The sequence below is a fragment of the Puma concolor genome, chromosome C1, assembly GCF_028749965.1.
Source record: "Puma concolor isolate L17-30 chromosome C1, mPumCon1.1.hap2, whole genome shotgun sequence".
Lineage (NCBI taxonomy): Eukaryota > Metazoa > Chordata > Mammalia > Carnivora > Felidae > Puma > Puma concolor.
Genome location: NC_141674.1, coordinates 48,645,116 through 48,662,167, shown reverse-complemented (window position 1 = coordinate 48,662,167; position 17,052 = coordinate 48,645,116). Strand labels below are relative to the sequence as shown.

General features: G+C 44.5%; 1 protein-coding gene across 12 annotated transcripts in view; it reads right to left on the bottom strand.

The window, feature by feature from the left end:
* The window catches only part of FGGY (FGGY carbohydrate kinase domain containing), a 420,763-nt gene that overhangs the window by 206,751 nt on the left and 196,960 nt on the right, over positions 1-17,052 (bottom strand). For 11 of the 12 annotated variants that reach the window (XM_025912763.2, XM_086717131.1, XM_086717133.1 and 8 more), the window contains one exon: positions 13,180-13,308. The exons of the other annotated variant lie outside the window; for it this stretch is intronic. In XM_025912763.2, the coding sequence (XP_025768548.1) occupies positions 13,180-13,308 (129 nt within the window). The remainder of the gene's footprint in view (positions 1-13,179; positions 13,309-17,052) is intronic. 12 annotated transcript variants of the gene reach the window in all.

Genomic DNA, 17,052 nt, shown 5'->3' with positions numbered 1-17,052 from the left:
TAAATTCAGCCCAGGGACCTACAGCAAAACAGATCAATAATCCAACACATTCTACTTAAACGAAATATAAGGGCCGAGGCTTGTGCAGACCTGTGCCTGTGATTCAAAGATTTTCCATGTTTTCTATTTTTTGAAAATTTTTAATAATACTGCCTATGGCTAACTCAGTTAACACAGGCTTGGGTGACGCTATGAAAGGTAAGACAAGAGAGAGGTGGAGTCAGACAGACCAAGGTTCTCAAAATTCCGCCAGACTAGCTGCCGGAGTCTAGGTAAGTCTCATCTCTCCCTTAACATGGCAGTGGTAAGAACATGCACAGCCGAGAGCTTGTGTCCACACCAAGCACTTGCCTCTATGAACACTTAGGTAGTGCCCAGCTTGTGGTGGGCACGCCAGATCGAAGCGCTCTTCAATGCTCCGCTTTTGAAACAAAAATTTTTAAATGTACTCTTTCAATTGGCCTGGATTTAATTTTGTTCTTCCTGGACTACAGACAGAAAAGTTTTGACTGTGACCAAACGGAGGTGAGGCTGCCCCTCATGCCGTCTTTTAAGATCCCAGCGGTAAAGCCTGTCGGGCTCATGGGAGGATACAGTCCCCCCAGGGGAGTCTGCTGAGCTAACTCAGTAGTGGTGGTGGTTGTGGGGAAATCTGTACCCTTGCTAGTTCCTCGGGTGACTATGCATACTCAGCTTGAAAACCACTACAGTAAATAAATAAGGACAGAAGTCAGATAGTTTTTAAAAACACCTACACATCATTCTAAGTTTAAATTCAAAGACTTTTGTTTTGGATTCACTGCACTGTGAATTCAGTTTACTATGAATGATGGGAAATAATCTGAATAACCCATTCTTCCGTGTCACTCCCCCACCTATTTTCCATTCTCTGTCTCCCGTGAACAGTATTTTCTAACTAAAATGGGAACAGAGAAACCATGTGGGAACACGTGTCTTGCCACCAACAAAATGAGAGTGGAACATTTAGAAGTGGGGGCACAGAATTCCTTAAGGGCTCTGGGAGAATTCCCACTGGCTCAGACTACAGTGAACGCGGGTGAACTATGCGCACTCTGTTTGGACATGAAGCAAGGGAAGAGATACAATGTGAAGAGAAAGGAGTCGAGAAAAAATTCCCTGCACAAAAGACAGTGGCAGAGATGAGAGGAGGTAGGAGACAGCGAAAAGTAGCACTGCCTGGTCTCGGACCCAGTGGATGAGGAACAATCACCTTGAGAGGGAGAAGTCAGAGATGGGGAACACGGTTTCCCTTCCAGCCACAATTCTGCAGGTTGGGTGAAGAGAAGTTGTTAACAAGTGGAGTTGTTAACAGTGGAGTGGGCTTGCCCTGGCAGGGAGTGGGTCTTTCCTGAATCCCCAGAGCCTGGAAAAATATATGCCTGCTTAATTCTATTGACGTGAGCTTTTGCTTTAAGCTTCAAATGAGATGGTATCTTTTTTTACTGGTCTTACTGTTCTTTTGGAGTATCATCCACTGGTATTAAAAATCATAGCTGCACTCCCAAAGGCAAACTCTTGCTGTAGGACACTTGACATAGTTTTCACATGACAATCAGTGCTGAGGAAGCTATTTGAATAGATAGGGTTGATCCAACTTAATTTTAGCATCCCAACTCCTTGGCTTGGAATTCAAGGACGTTTACAATGGAGTTTCTGACCGGGAAGGGCTAACACTGGATGGGCACTCACCATGTGTCAAGAGAAGCCCTCTATGCAACCACCCCAGGAGGCGCCATATGACTCACGTTCACAGAAGAGAAGGCTGAGACACAGGGAAGTGGTCTGCTAATAAGTGGCAACCTGGGACCTCCAGAGTCCACACCCTGCCGCACGGCTTCTGTCTTCCACACTAGGTGCTGGACTCCTCCAGACAAAGGACTGAGTCCTCAGCACCTTGATATGCCCCATGCCCAGTGCAATAACTGAGACCAAGGGTGGGCCTAACATATATTTGCTCATTGAATTCATCTCTACCTTCTTTCTTATACCATGAAATGTTCTCTCACTTCACTGAGGTCTGTGTCCCCAAATGTCATCTCTCTGGACTCAACTTTTCAGAACTCTCTGTACTGGTAGCAACTCCTGACACTTTCCATTGCTTCGTATAAACCTTTCCTTCATAACACTTGGCAATGCCTGATACATACACATGCATGCCTATACACATACACACACACACACTCAAAGTAAACACACATATAAGGAGACACATGCACACACGAGTACTTGTACACATACACTTACATATATGCAAACATACACCTATTCACAAGGCACACTTATGAACACATGCATAAGCACACACATGTATGCATAGGTACATGTGCACAGATGTGTGATACACGTGCATGGATATGAACACATGTGTGTGCAGAGATATGCATACATGCAGCACAAACACACTCATATATGTTTATATGGTGGTTTATGAACTCCCCCAAAAGAATAAAAGCTGTATGAGAGTAGGACCTTGTTTTTGTTCGCCCCTATATCCAATTCACCTACAACAAGCCCTCACACATAAAAGAAGGATGTCACATATTTGTTAAATAATGGAATTGAGGCGCCTGGGCGGCTCCGTTGGTTAAGCGTCTGAGTCTTGATTTTGGCTCAGATCAAGATCTCACGGTTCGTGGGATCCAGCCCTACGTCTGGCTCTGCACTGAAAGCATGGAGCCTGCTTGGGATTCTGTCTCCCTCCCTGTTTGCCCCTCCCCTACTCACTCCTGCATGCGTGCTCCTTCTCAAATAAATAAATAAAACTTTAAAAAAAAAATAAAAGAATCTTTAAATTTCTCTTGCCCGCTGCTATCATTCATAATGTGAATCTGTTGAGGTCACATTAATCACAGCTAAATATACATAGCCCCAGCAGGCATTGTTCTAAGTACTTTATAGATAATGGGTCATTTATTCTGAAAACAACTCTGTGAGGTAGGTACTATTATTTCCATTTCATAGACAGGGAAACTGAGGCACAGAGTGTCAGGTGACTTCCCGAGGTGACAAAAAAAGCAAGTGGAACCAGGATTTGAATCAGCTATGTGTTCTTAACTACTATACTGGGTTTCCTCCATATCTTTGATTTTCATGGCTTTCAGAGGCCAAATTCTTACATCAGAGTCACAGTACACAGCATAATAAGGACTAAGTTATGGAAAGCTGGAGTGGGAGCCATGTTGTGGACTGATATAACTGGAGACTACTGCGATTTTTCTATATTCCAAAAACTTTCCTGTCTTAGTTTTCTTCCAGACATCTACACTGGCCGCACAGTGCCATGAGACAAACCTCAAGATCCCCAGTGTGAGGAAATCAAAAACTTTTCCTCCCTGCTCTTCATAATGACTTATACGAATGGATGGTTAAGGGAAAACTGGAACAAGGAAATTAATCAGACCTATGGACCAATGATAAGGAAGCAACCAGCAGCGAGATGCAAGGCTGCCGCTGAGGGGTGATGGCTGGAGATGTGCATTTCCTCCCCAGCAGCTGCCGATGAGCAAGCCCTAAAGTAAACAGTGGTGCTCAGAAATGTTCCATGGATGTGGAGCACCGGGTGTTCAGTCCCTGTGCCATGAAAAACAGTGGACCCTCGGGGTAAGCCTACTCTTGCCCCAGTGACGCAAGTGCAGTATTAGACTCTGGGCCCCCAAACACTTTTCTAGCAATCTTCTGCCTTAGAATTTGGACTGTCCTCCTAACAGGTGGTTGGCAGGATCAGAACCTGGCTCTGGCTCTTCAGTGTGATCTTGTTTTGTTCCCAAGCCCAGCAAAGGAAACCAGCAACTTCTCTTTTCAGTCATATATGAGTACGTGGGATGAACAAACGGTAGCTTCCGAAAACCAGATAAACTCCTGAAGCTAATGAGTCGGTAAAGATCTGCTCGTCTTCGGGGGCTCTGAGCACAGGAACTCTTGCTGGGTCATGACATTCTGCTCTATTTACTAGGTAGTACTTGTTTGATGCAAAGACTGCACCAAGCCCATGTGAAGTCATGGGAAGAAACCCACAGATCAGGGTTTGAGTCTCAGATCCAACCCTTCTGATCCTGTAACCTTAGGCAAATCCCTTCATTCCAAGTGACCATTTGCTCAATGATTAAAGGAGGTAAAAATACCAGGTGGTAGTTTGAAACTGGAAAGTCACCACACAGACGAAATTCATACCAACATTAATTTTAACACGAATCACCAAAACTAACCAGCAAAACTGATCAACAATATTCATATGCCCTTTAATATTACTGATCCCTCCATGATGCAGTCAAAAAATGGCTAGGCTGCTCCTATAAGCCTGGTCTTATTCCCCATGACTGATGGAGCCCTAGAAACCTGTGCAGCTTTAAGTATTCATTATGAAGTCATTTCCCTACTCTGGGCCTCGGCTTTCTCAACCACAAAATGGATCCAGAAACACACCTGTCTGGAAGAATGTGAAACAGAAGCTCTATCTTTTGTTATAGATACATATGTTGGCGTGAGTGTAGGCTCACATAAGGAAGCCAGGGCAGGTAGGAGAAAGCTCACAGTCCAAGAAAGCCTTGGACCTAGAACCCTACTGTATCATTTGTTAAAACGTCACCTTGAGCAAGTTATTGCACTTTGATTTCCTGATGCTACATTTGGAAAACAATGGCAGCTCCCAGCAAGGCTGGGATGTGATGGCAAAACAAAGCAACCTGCTCATAGGTGGCTTAGAACAAGTTTACTTATTTAACAGTCACTGGTAGCACGGACAGTAGCATTACGTGGGATACAACGTATAAGATGGAATACACACATATACCACAATACATATACATGAGTATAGCCAAGCATATGTATACACATGCAATGCGGACACAACTGTATATGTATATGTACACATAACACACATAAATTGGGCGAATATGCCCATTCTTTTCCTGGCCTGGTTAAGTCTGGTTTTACTCCCTACAACCGATACAGTCCCTGACACCTGGAATCATTCCCTTTTCCTAATTTGGAGACTGTGTGGCCAAACAGGGCAAGAGGCACTGGCAGATGAATTAGGAGGCCCAATTTCTAACCTCAACTCTGACGGTAACTTGTCGGGGTAACCTTGGATGACTCACTGGTTTTCTGGGCTTCCGTTTGCTCATCTGCAAATTGAAGAATTTGATGTAGAGGATCTCTGAGTAACCTTTCAGCTCAAAGCCTATATAATCACCCATTATCCAGAGGAGTGTGGACGTCAAAGTAAAGACGTTACCATTTCAGCACAGGCTGACGGCTGTACCTCCTGAGTTGCGAGGCACAAGGTGGGTAGGATGGGCTGAGCTGGCTGTGGCCCCAAGGCCCCATAATCCCCCTCACTTTCTGACCACGGAGGAAAAGGCTGGTCTCCCAGCTAAGACCAGTACTTCGCAGTCCAAAGGAACACAGCGCTCCAAGAGAGCCTCGAGGCCTGGGGACAGGAAACCCAAAACTACTATTCCCCCCTCTTTCCCCTCTGCCCCTCATTGTGGCTCCTGCAGCTGCTAAGGTCCGAGGCAGCAGTGGTTCTCATTAACCCAAACCTCAGCTTAAAACAATAAACTCAAACTCATATTACCAACTTCCTCCTCCATCCTCTGATTCACATCCAGGAACTCCCAGAGCTGCCCCTGCTCTGTGTGCTCAATGACACTGCTTTTCTCCTTCCAGATTCCCCAGCATGACTGTATCTGCTCATCCTTCCCCCTCCATGTCTTACAGACCGGCTGCCTCTCTGGATCCACCTGGATATGCTCCCTCCTGCCTGGCTCTGGGCCCGAGCCTGGGCCTGGCTCCTCAACAGCGCTGGTATGGTCTGATTCGTCTACTTGGCAGACGCACATCACCACTGCTTCTGACCCTGTGTGCCCAGTGCCGACTCGTCCCACAGGCTGTCGCCTCTGGGTACCGGGAGACACCTTCTGCCTCATAACCAGCTTCCCGGGTCCTGCCTGATGTTCAGACTCAGAATCCACGGTGCGGTAGGGCCCGGGAATAGGTTTGTTTGTTTTCTAAAGATTCCCCACTCAGATTTAGCCATCTCTGTTTAACTTTTCAAAATCCTCTCAGTTCTTATAGTAATCAATTCACTGATTTACTGAGGACTGACTGACTGACACTGTGGGTCCTATACCAGATGACGGGCATTGGAAGGTGCATGTGGTTTGGTGAGAAATCTGAAATAGATGCAAAGTGTTGCAGATGGGGAGGGATTCGGTTTTCCTAAGAGTGGGGTTAACCTTGGAGAAGTCTCTATGGGGGAAATAACATTAAGGTTGAGTGCTGTCGCCTAAGTGGGACTGCCCAGGTGGCAAGGAGAGACCACCCCATACAGAGCCAACAGCAGGAGGAAAAAAGGCAAGGAGGCAGAACGTGCATGATGTGTGGAAAGAGGGCGGGTGGCTGGTGTGGTTTGTCTCTCAGTAAGACGGATGGGGTAGCAGTCACCTTGTACCCCGTGCTCTTCACTCTTCACCTCTGTTTTCTTACCTCATAGCTGTTTTCACTTACGAGTTAACTGCACAAAATACATGTTGACAAACTACTAATATATTAGCCCCTGACTCGGGGCTGCATTTTGGCTTCCACGGAAGTAAGCTGGTGAAGAGAAATAATATCACTGAGGGTGTTTCAGTCTAGAGCAGGCCTCTCATCCTCTGCCCGACTGACCAGAGACCCACGGCAGGTCATTCTTTGTTGTGAGGCCGTCCTGAGTACCATAGGATGTTCAGCCACATTCCCAGTCTCCATGTGCCAGTCTGACAACCAAAATCTACCTCTAGACATGGCCCAGTATCCCCTGGGGTAGGGGTAGGGTTAAAATCACCCCTGGTTGAGAAGCACCGGTGTAGAGAAACAGGAGAGCTTTAAGAGTCAGACTCAAGCTCAAATCTCGCCAGGACACGAGTTACATGATTATGGAAATGTTCTGCTTAGAACTGGAATTTCTTCATGTACAAGATGGGAAATAACCTCTACCTAGTAGGATTATCGGGAGGGACAAGAGATAAAGTAGGTAAAGGCAAAGGGTCAGGCCAGAGTATTTAGCACAGAGAAGGCAGTAAAAACGGTCAAAATAGTAGAGGTACTAATAAGAGTAGTGGTTCCAATACATATATATTTTTAATTAACAATGCTGATGTTGTCACTGCTGGTATTACGAGGAATAAAGCCTAAGTGAAGTTAAAAAGACACAATGAATAAATAAGTTCTACTTTGCCGAGAAGCCATAATAGGGCAAGAAATGTTGTGATTCCATTAGCAGACACCACATCCTCTAGGAATCCTTTTACGGTTCCTCAAGTCTCAATTCGAGGTATAATCTACATTCTTCTGAGGCTCTCCACACTTGGTACATATAACTATCATTGTTTATTTAATGTTTATTTTCTCTACTAGGCCATAGATTCCCAGAAGTCCAATTCTCTCTCATATCCACCTGATGCTCCCATCAACTAGCAGTTGGTCATCAATAAAAATTTATTAAAATATTTTTTTAATATTGGTTATTTGCTCAAATGGCATTTTTAAGGGTCAAATTCAAAGGATCCCCTTTTAATAGATACACCATTCCATAGAGCACAGTAATTAGAATGTGAGCTCTAGGGGGTGCCTAGGAGGCTCGGTTGGTTAAGCATCCAACTCTTGATTTTTGACTCAGGTCATGATCTCACAGTTGATGAGACTGAGCCCTGCACTGGGCTCTGTACTAAAGGCACGAAGCCTGCTTGGGATTCTCTCTCCTCTCTCTGCCCCTCCCCGGCTCATGCGCGGTCTGTCTCTCTCTCACAAAATAAATAAACTTTAAAACGAAAAGAATGTGAGCTCTGGAATCAGAAGGAGTAGATTTAAATGATTTGCCACTTATTGTGTGGCTCTGGGTAAGTCAGGTAGTCTCTGTGAGCCTCACTGTTTTATTTGATAAATGGGAACACGATAGTAGTATATATATATAAAGTGGCTTTGAGAATCAGTGCTGCTTCTAGACCACTGACAATGGTATTATAGCTCACTGGAATAAACTAGAACTGCTACAGGAGGGCATGCATCAGAAGCTCTTTTTGTAAGGCTAGGTAAACCAATTCTTCTGCTATTGAAAAAAGGCAAGAAGGGAAGAAAGGGAAGGAAGGAAGGAGGGAGGGCGGGAGGGATTCAAATGTCCTCATTTTGGTTTGACTCTGCAACTCCGATGAACAATTTATGCCAACTCAACACCTGGCAAAAAATCCAGTATCTGGAAACAAAGAGTAATGCTAAACCTAGGCACAGAATCTGCTAACATGATGGGATACAAATGATACCAATTTCCATAGGGAGTGCTCAAACCAAACTCTCTTGCTTCATGGAGAACTGAGCCTGGTACGCCTACTGTGTAGGGATAATTGCGTCTGTAATGAGAAGTTATGCTCTCTCTCAGTTGTAACATCCATCCCTCAGGGAGGAGAAAACACTCATTTATTCACTCACTCATTCACTAAACATGCATGTGTTAGGGGTCCTCCATATGCAAAGCACTGGGATGCAGGTTGCTGGGATATATGGATGAAGTGACACAGTATTTTCTCTCAAAGAGCTTACAACTGGTGAATGAGAGCAAGCTGTACACATAAAACTGGGTGACACATGCAGTAAAATGGAAGCAAGTCCAAGATACACAGGGGAAGAGGAAGGAATGCTTAAGTCAGCTAGAGGGAGTCAGGGAAGGCTCCTAGAGGAGGTGAATCAACCGGATTCAAGATCTGAGGGATAATCAGAAGTTTGTGTGATACACAGAACAACTGAGAGAAGGGAGCCTGAGACAGAAATCGGCTTGTTATTGCCTTTCAGGACAGCTGGGGTGCTGGAGCCAAGAACAGACCTGGAACAAAGTTAATACTATTTTTATAAGCTAGAAAAATATCAGCAGCAGGAGCCCTGGCCAGAACCACCCCCGCAAAGAGCAAACAAAGCTAGTCCTATCTTCTGGCTGTCTGCTGCAGAACTTACTAACCAGCACCTTAAGAACAAAATGTTCTTTAATCTTTGATTTTTATTCCCACAAAGTCCTTCCTCCTCTTTTTCCAGAACTGGAAAAAGCAGGGGTTGAGTGTTACTTGCCTCTTTGATCTTCATCCTCCTGTCCCAGGCTCCCTTGAGAATGAGAGCCCAGGGAGATTTCTCCAAAGCAGAGGGCTGACCCCTCCTATCAGTCAGAACGGAGGCTCCAAGGTAGGTCATGCCGGGTCATCCCGTGAAGGGGCCGTAACTGTCGAAGCCTGTTTGAGGGAGGCTTGGATGGCCTCCAATTCTGACCTCCAAAGCTGAATTCTTAACCTGACATTCAGCAACCTCTTAACATGGAGTTCATTTACCCATTTCTTGAGACTGCTTCTGATCTCAACCTGTACAAGATCGAAAGCATTAAATCCTGCATTCTGTTCCCAAGTGCCAGGCAAGGAGAATCAGGGCACATTCAGGGAAGGCTGACAGAATCCGGAAGTCTGAGGTTCTTTTCCAACTGCCTGTCCAAAAAGAAGACCATTGTCCTGGTACACACCTGACTACAACAGTAACTCAGAGAACTTCCAATTTAAAAGCTTTTACTTTGGTCAGGCGTTGTGATTTCAGAGTGAGAAAACCAAAGAGAGAAGCCTCATTATTATGTGCCTACTATGTGCCAGCTGCTTTACCTTCGCTGCTTTTCTGCTTTACCAATGCTCTTAACAACCCTGGTGGGGGGGGGGGCGCATTGCTATCTCTTATTGCAGAAGAGGAAACACAGGAGTGAAGAGAGATGATATTTGGCCCAAGGTACACAGGTAGAGGGAGTAAGAATTTAAACTCACATCTTCAGACTCCACATTCAGTTCCCTTATTAGAGCATCATAACAATAGTGGTCTCCAACCAGTATTGTTAAGCAATAAACATGCAGGTCGGGAAAGAAGAGCCAGAATTTTCTCTTCGGAAGGAGTGGCACTCTGTCTGCTCTGTTCACACTATAACCCCCAGCGACTAGACCAGTAATTGGCAGGTTTGCAGGTACTCAGTATGTCTCTTTAGTGACTAGGCAGCTGGGTGCATCAATGACCTTCTCAAGACTCTCAGGCCTGCACAGGGCACCGGCAGGGTGAGAAACAAGAGGCAACGTTTGCTTCCAGGCCTCCTCTCTTCACCAGACATCCCAATTCTGTCACGACTGTAAGAGGAGAGGAGGACGCATAACAAAGTATACGAAGGGTAAAACTTGGTCAAAATTATGATCTTGACTGTCTTGCAGTTGCTGGGAAGCCCCCCTTCCTGTGCCCTTCCAGACACCACCAGCCCCTAAGCTCAGCCCTTAAAGAATCCAAGGCCCTTATTCTACCTTTCCACGTAAAGAGCTTACTTTTGGAAAACATAAGGGAAACTCCTTAACTGAAGAGTATTAAAAGCCTGAATTAAAGCTTCGAAGGGTAAAATTCCCGTCACAGAACCATCTCTGATTTAGGAAAAGAGGGAGGTCCCTCTAATGGCCTGGATTCCTCCCCGTGGAGCTCCCACACTTTGAGTGTCTACAAATAGCAGGTACCATATGGGGCACAGCAAGTGCTGGGCAGCAGTGAAAAAGGGTGCTTTGGTTCGTCCCTTAGGGAGGTCTGGGGATCTGACAAGGAAACAGGAGTCCTGAAGCCCCTGCAAGGTGCAGGCTTTCTTTCAGCAAGCAGTGGTCCAAGCCAAGTCCTTATCACCTGGCTGGGGGTGGATGGTTGAAATGAATTGAAAAAGCATGATAACTGAAAAAGCACGATGGAGAACGCTTCCCTGACCTCAAACATGACACAGGATATCAGGATTACAAGGGGACAGGAAAACTCTCTATCTATGTAGACCCCGAGTTCTTTCTGTGCCTGCTCAAAATCATGCCACTCCCATCAAAAGAACACATTGAAAAGGGAGAGAAACACCCTTGCCTACACTCAGTATTACCTGCCTGCCATTCCACCGACCCACAGGTACTACTGGCTGTTTATAACTTGTCAGGCATTGTGTTAGATCCTGGACACATAAAAGTGAACAAGGCAGACACATTCATAGACTGATAAGCACTACCCTGCTCCGGAAGTCCATGGACTACGTAGAGGAATCAGATACTGCTTGTTATCCTGTTGCATAAGGAAACATTAACTTCCACTCTACAGGTTAAGGCCATTTCACCTTATTCTTGTCTTAATATGACTGTATTCATTTAATAAATTTATCAAGCACTTATAGGAGCCTGATCCAGGGCTCAGCATAGGTGATACAAGAATAATAATATAATGCCCTCAAGGAGCTCAGAGTCCACTGGAAAAGAGAAGCAGATAAATGAGCAATTACAACCCAGTGTGATTATTTCTCTGGGAATACAATTATTCCAATCCAGTGTGATTATTACCCAGTGTGATTATATTACAACCCAGTGTGATTATTTCTCTGGGAATATAATCTGAGTGTTCCATGGAAGGTTATGCAAAGAACAAAGCGTCTGCTATGAGTCTTCAATTTCAAGCAGACATTAGGCAGTGGGAGAAGGAGAGGACCAATAAACCAATCTGGGAAGAGAAATACACATGTATTTATACAAACTGGATTCTGGGAGCACAAGTCCATTTAAGTATTTAAAAGATAACTCTTGGTTCTAACACAAAGTATGGACCAGAATATATTTCAAAACTCCTTTGACTATGATCCAAGGTAAGAAATTCATTTTCTTCATGGTCCAGTGTCCACGTTCACTACCCATAAAATATAAACATAAGTCCCATAAAAACAGTGTTGACCCTTACTATGTGAGATGTACTCTGATGTTTTCTACTCCAGTTGATTCCACTCTGAAAATCCAATGGTCATGACCTACCAAATTGATAGCATGAAGTCTTAGCCATAATTAAAAAAACAAAAACACTGTTAGAAAGAAAGTCTAGGGGAAAATATGACTATAGTGGAAGTGAGAGAGATTGAGAATTGAAGAGGAGAGAGGAGAGAGAGGAGGGGAGGGGAGGGGAGGGGAGGGGAGGGAAGAGGAGAGGAGAGGAGAGGAGAGGAGAGGAGAGGAGAGGAGAGGAGAGGAGAGGAGAGGAGAGGAGAAAGAAAAAAGAAAAGAAAAGAAAAGAAAAGGAAAGGAAAGGAAAGGAAAGGAAAGGAAAGAAAAGAAAAGAAAAGAAAAGAAAAGAAAAGAAAAGAAAAGAAAAGAGACAAGAGGGAAGAAGGTGGGGGGGGAAGGGAAGGGAAAGAGAAGGGGAAGGGAGGAAGGAAAAACTGTAATGAGGATGAAGGAGGGGTAAGAGTCATCAACCCCTTCCTGTAGTCCTTGTCTCCCTGCCTGCCTTCCTACTAAAACTCATGGAGAAGACACACTGGTTTGGCATAGTTTTAAATTCACCGTCCCCAAGCACCATGTCTACGACACATTGAAGTGTTCAATGGGCCTTTGAAATAATAAACGCCTGAACGCCAGATGTGAGAATTATTTAGGAGATAAAATCAAGACTGCACCCACATAACTGGATATAGAATATAAATCAAAGTATGAAAAGAAATCCATTAGACTTGTGAGGGTTTTGGAGTGCCTTTAGAACAAACTGTACAGGTAAGTGTACCACCATCATACATGCTAGCTGAAGCACACACATCTCTTTCAAATTCTCCGTAAACCAAAGAACCATCCAAATATTGATTCGGGCCATTTTTTTTCTGTTATTCTGTACTGAAAAAATTAACAAGATTATAAATACTACATGTGATTAAAAGTTTGATAACTCTATCCAAATGACTAACTGTAAAAAGGCTTTTCCTGGGGCACCTGGGTCACTCAGACGGTTAAGCGTCCAACTTCAGCTCAGGCCATGACCTCGCGGTTCGTGGGTTCAGGCCCTGTGTCGGGTTCTGTGCTGACAGCTTGGAGCCTGGAGCCTGCTTTGGATTCTGTGTCTCCCTCTCTCTCTGCCCCTCCCTTGCTTGTGCTCTCTCGCTCTCTCACTCTCTCTCTCTCTCTCAAAAATAAATGTTAAAAAATTAAAAAAAAAAAAAAAGACTTTTCCTTACTATACCTGGAACCACCAGCCCTTGATCCCTGCTTTAAAAACAGGAAAGGAGTGTCTTAGGTTCCAAGGAATATTCCGTTTGAACACAGTGTTGGTCATGGACACAGGGTGGGAGGTTACCTAGGCCTCCTGCGTGGGCATCAATAAGTGAGGCTGCCACCGCAATTCCAGCAGGAAGTCCAAGGTCTCTGGCTGCCTCTGGTGTGAGCCCATTTCCAAGAGAAGCTCCAGGAGGCAGTACTTGGTTTCCTGAGTAGACATGAGAAACAACAAACACCTGTCAGTTTGAAAAACACAAAAGCAAACACAGGGTTTTCTTAAGGGAACCTCTCTGCTCCCGCCCCTGTCTTCTGCATTTTCTCAACCTCATGAAGATAAAAACCATGCACCCACAAAGAGTCCCTTTGCTCCTTTGGTGACTTAGGTGTATGTCCTTGGTTCCCGTGGGTCACGCTCTGGGGTACTTTACAAAATCAAGAGCTCTAAGGTACCTTTCAAATTGGAGAAAGATTCCATTCACGGGAAATTCCAAAGATATAAACACAGTGGCCTCTTAAAGACCAGTTAAAACAGTCAAACTGTTCCAAACGGGCTTCCTAACACAGCAGCAGCCCTAACAGCATACCTTACACACACACACACATCCATACACAGTCCTGGGTTAACATATATTCCTAAGGAAGTTGAGAACCTTTACTTGTGTAGTTGCTTCCTGTCAGAGGATAAGGGAGGGAATTATTTTGTTCCAATAAAAAAAAAAAAAATCTCTTCAAAGTTTTTCTCGGTTGGAAACGAGAGCCCAGTCTAAACCTTGCAAACTTAACAAGGCTGCTACTTGCACAACCACAGAATACAATCTGAATGGTGTTCTTTGGAGTTGTGCAATGCAGCGACCCTGATATTTCAAGTGACCTTGAATTCCTGCAGTCAGTCAGGCCTTCAGTTAAGAATTTATTGATTGTCTTGCTTTGTGTGGGCGCTGTGGCGCTGTAAAAGGCAGTCCTTGCCCCCAACCTAGTTAGGGAGATGAGATCAGGACACAAGGAGCCATGTAAGTCAGAACAGAATGAAGAAATCCATCTGTTCTCAGGTGTTTAGCAGAGGCTGAGTCCTCCCCCTCCCCTTGTCAAGAAATTCATAATTAGTGTTTGTGCACCGCAAGGAGGGGGTCGGGGGAGATCCACATATATGCTAAGACCTCTCTGAGCTCCAAGATTCTAAGATTCTGAATGTGTGCTCAGTAATTTGCTTGATGCTAAGATACCTACCACTTGTTCGTTGTTCCAAGGAGCCCCAGGGCTAGGCTGAGGTGCTGCAGGACTTTTGGGGTGAAGGGGAAGGTGGGGTTGAGGGAGGCAGAGGGTGAATGGCTCACCAATCTCCTCTAATTGGAAACAAAAAACCCTCCACAACACCATTTTTATCCATTTTAGGTAACGAGCTTCATCTATAAATGAATTTGGAAAAAAAAAAAGTCTGCTAAGAAAATCAAGAGGAAGAAGACTGCAACTGTTGCAATGCATCCTGGAGCTTCACTGTCCAATTTGGTAGCCGCTTGGCATGTGTGGACTAAACGTTTGAACTGTGGGCTGGAAGAACTCAAGGACCTTAATTTTCCACTTACTTTCATTTTAATTCATTTCAATTTAAAAACTGACACTCAAGTCAGCAACTGAAAAACTTTTTAAGGATGTTTGAAACCACTGTGGCGTGCAAATCTACTTTTTGAATGTTAACTGAGGACATCTAAATCAAATATTTACAATGAAGTTTTAGTGTATGTATTGGGAGGTACTAAGCAGAAAATATGCATCAGATGTCAAAAACTGTATGGAAAAAATAAATGTAAAATATTCTTAACTTTTATATCAAATGCATGTTGGAATCCTATTTTGGACATATTAGATTATACTACATTGAAATTAATTTCACCTATTGCCTTTTACTTTAATGTGGCTACTAAAAAATTTTAAACTGTGTATGTGGCTCATATTATATTTCTATAGGACAGCCCTGGTCTGGAAGACAAAATCAAGATGCTCCAATGTTGGGGCAGAGAGAAGGGAGAGTTTCTAGCCTGCTTTGAATACCTAAGCCAGCAGAATCCTAAAGGAGAGTGGTGCCCTTCAAGGTAGACAATCTGTCTCTGGACACGATGTGGAGTATGTCACTGTATCTAGGATCTAGCACATAAAAGACAGCATTTGCCTTTACTGAGCATTTCTGTGAGAGGGACAGTGCTAAGGATCTGCTATGCATTTTCTCAGTTCATTGTCACATAATGCCATGTGAAGGATACTATTACTGTCCCCATTGCACAGATGGATGGGGAAAGTCAGGTTTATGAAGGGAAGGGAAGTTCCTTAGAGTCATACAGCTTAAATGTTGGGAGTACAGGCCATAGATTCCACTCCAACTGATGCAAACCTGTGCTCTTATTGGTTAAATTACATATTGGTGGATCTGTTTTTAAGAATTTTAAGTGAAGAAAACAAGAGAAGAAAGGACTAAAGAAACAAGAGAAAACAAATTTTTTTTTAAATTTTTTTAATGTTTATTTATTTTTAAGAGAGAGAGAGAGAATGCAAGCAGGGGAGGGCAGAGAAAGAGGAAGACACAGAAACCGAGGCAGGGTCCAGACCGTGAGCCATCTGCATAGATCCCCACGCGGGGACTCTAACTCATGAGCCATAAGATCATGACCCGAACCGAAGTCAGACATTTAACGGACTGACCCACCCAGGCGCTCCAAGATAAGTATTTTTAGAACAAACATTATGTAGGTTTAAAAAGTAGCATCATTTGGGGGCTCCTGGGTGGCTCAGTTGGTTAGGCATCCGACTTTAGCTCAGGTCACGATTTCACGGTCTGTGGGTTCAAGTTCCGTGTCGGGCTCTGTGCTGACAGCTCAGAACCTGGAGCCTGCTTCTGATTCTTTTTTTTTTTTTTTTTTAATTTTTTTTAACGTTTATTTATTTTTGAGACAGAGAGAGACAGAGCATGAACAGGGGAGGGTCAGAGAGAGGGAGACACAGAATCCGAAACAGGCTCCAGGCTCTGAGCTGTCAGCACAGAGCCCGACGCGGGGCTTGAACTCACTGACTGCGAGATCATGACCTGAGCCAAAGTCGGCCACTTAACCGACTGAGCCACCCAGGCGCCCCCTGCTTCCAATTCTGTGTCTCCCTCTCTCTCTGCCTCTCCTCCACTCATGCTCTCTCTTGCTCTCAAAAATAAAACATTAAAAAAAAAAAAAGCAGCATCATTTGGAAGTCATGCTCACCACCTTCAGATTTTTTTAAAGGGTTAATTTTGATAGGAAAGTAAAAATGGGAATGGTTTCACCTTCATCCCCGATCTTCACAAACATAAAGGCCATGATTTTCATTTAAAAAAAAGGTTCTGGACAGAAAGAGGATTAGCAAGATGGGGAACTCTTGTAAATCTTCTGGGCAGCAGGTTAGAAAGAACCCTGGGCTGGCCAGGTACAAGGGAGTCCAGGGTTTGCAGCCAGATCTAGGTTCAAATCATATGCCGGTGGACCACAGGTAGATTTCTCAGCACAGGCAGCATCTTGAGCAAAGGCCAAGAAACATGGGAGACTGCCAAAAAGGCTGAGTAAAGTGGAACAGAACCCTGGCTGGGACCCAGCAGGGGGCGGAAGGAGCAGATAAGGTTGGAGATGGAAGCGGGGACAAAACAGACACTGTAATCCAGACTCAGGTGTCTGAACTTCATCATGAAGATCCCGGAGGGCCCCTGGAGGAACAGTAAGCCAGGCAGTGAGGTGACTGGATTTAAGCATTGCTACAGATCTCTTGGGCAGCATGGCAGAAGACAGAAAGGGGTTAGGGACAACAGTTGTGAAGCTATTTCAGGAAGAGAGAAGATAGGAACCTTCATCAAGGTATGGGCAAGAGAGTCGCAGGGACAGGCATGTGCAACAGAAGAGATTCTGTGAAGCAGCAAGTTACAGGTCATGGCAGTTGCCTG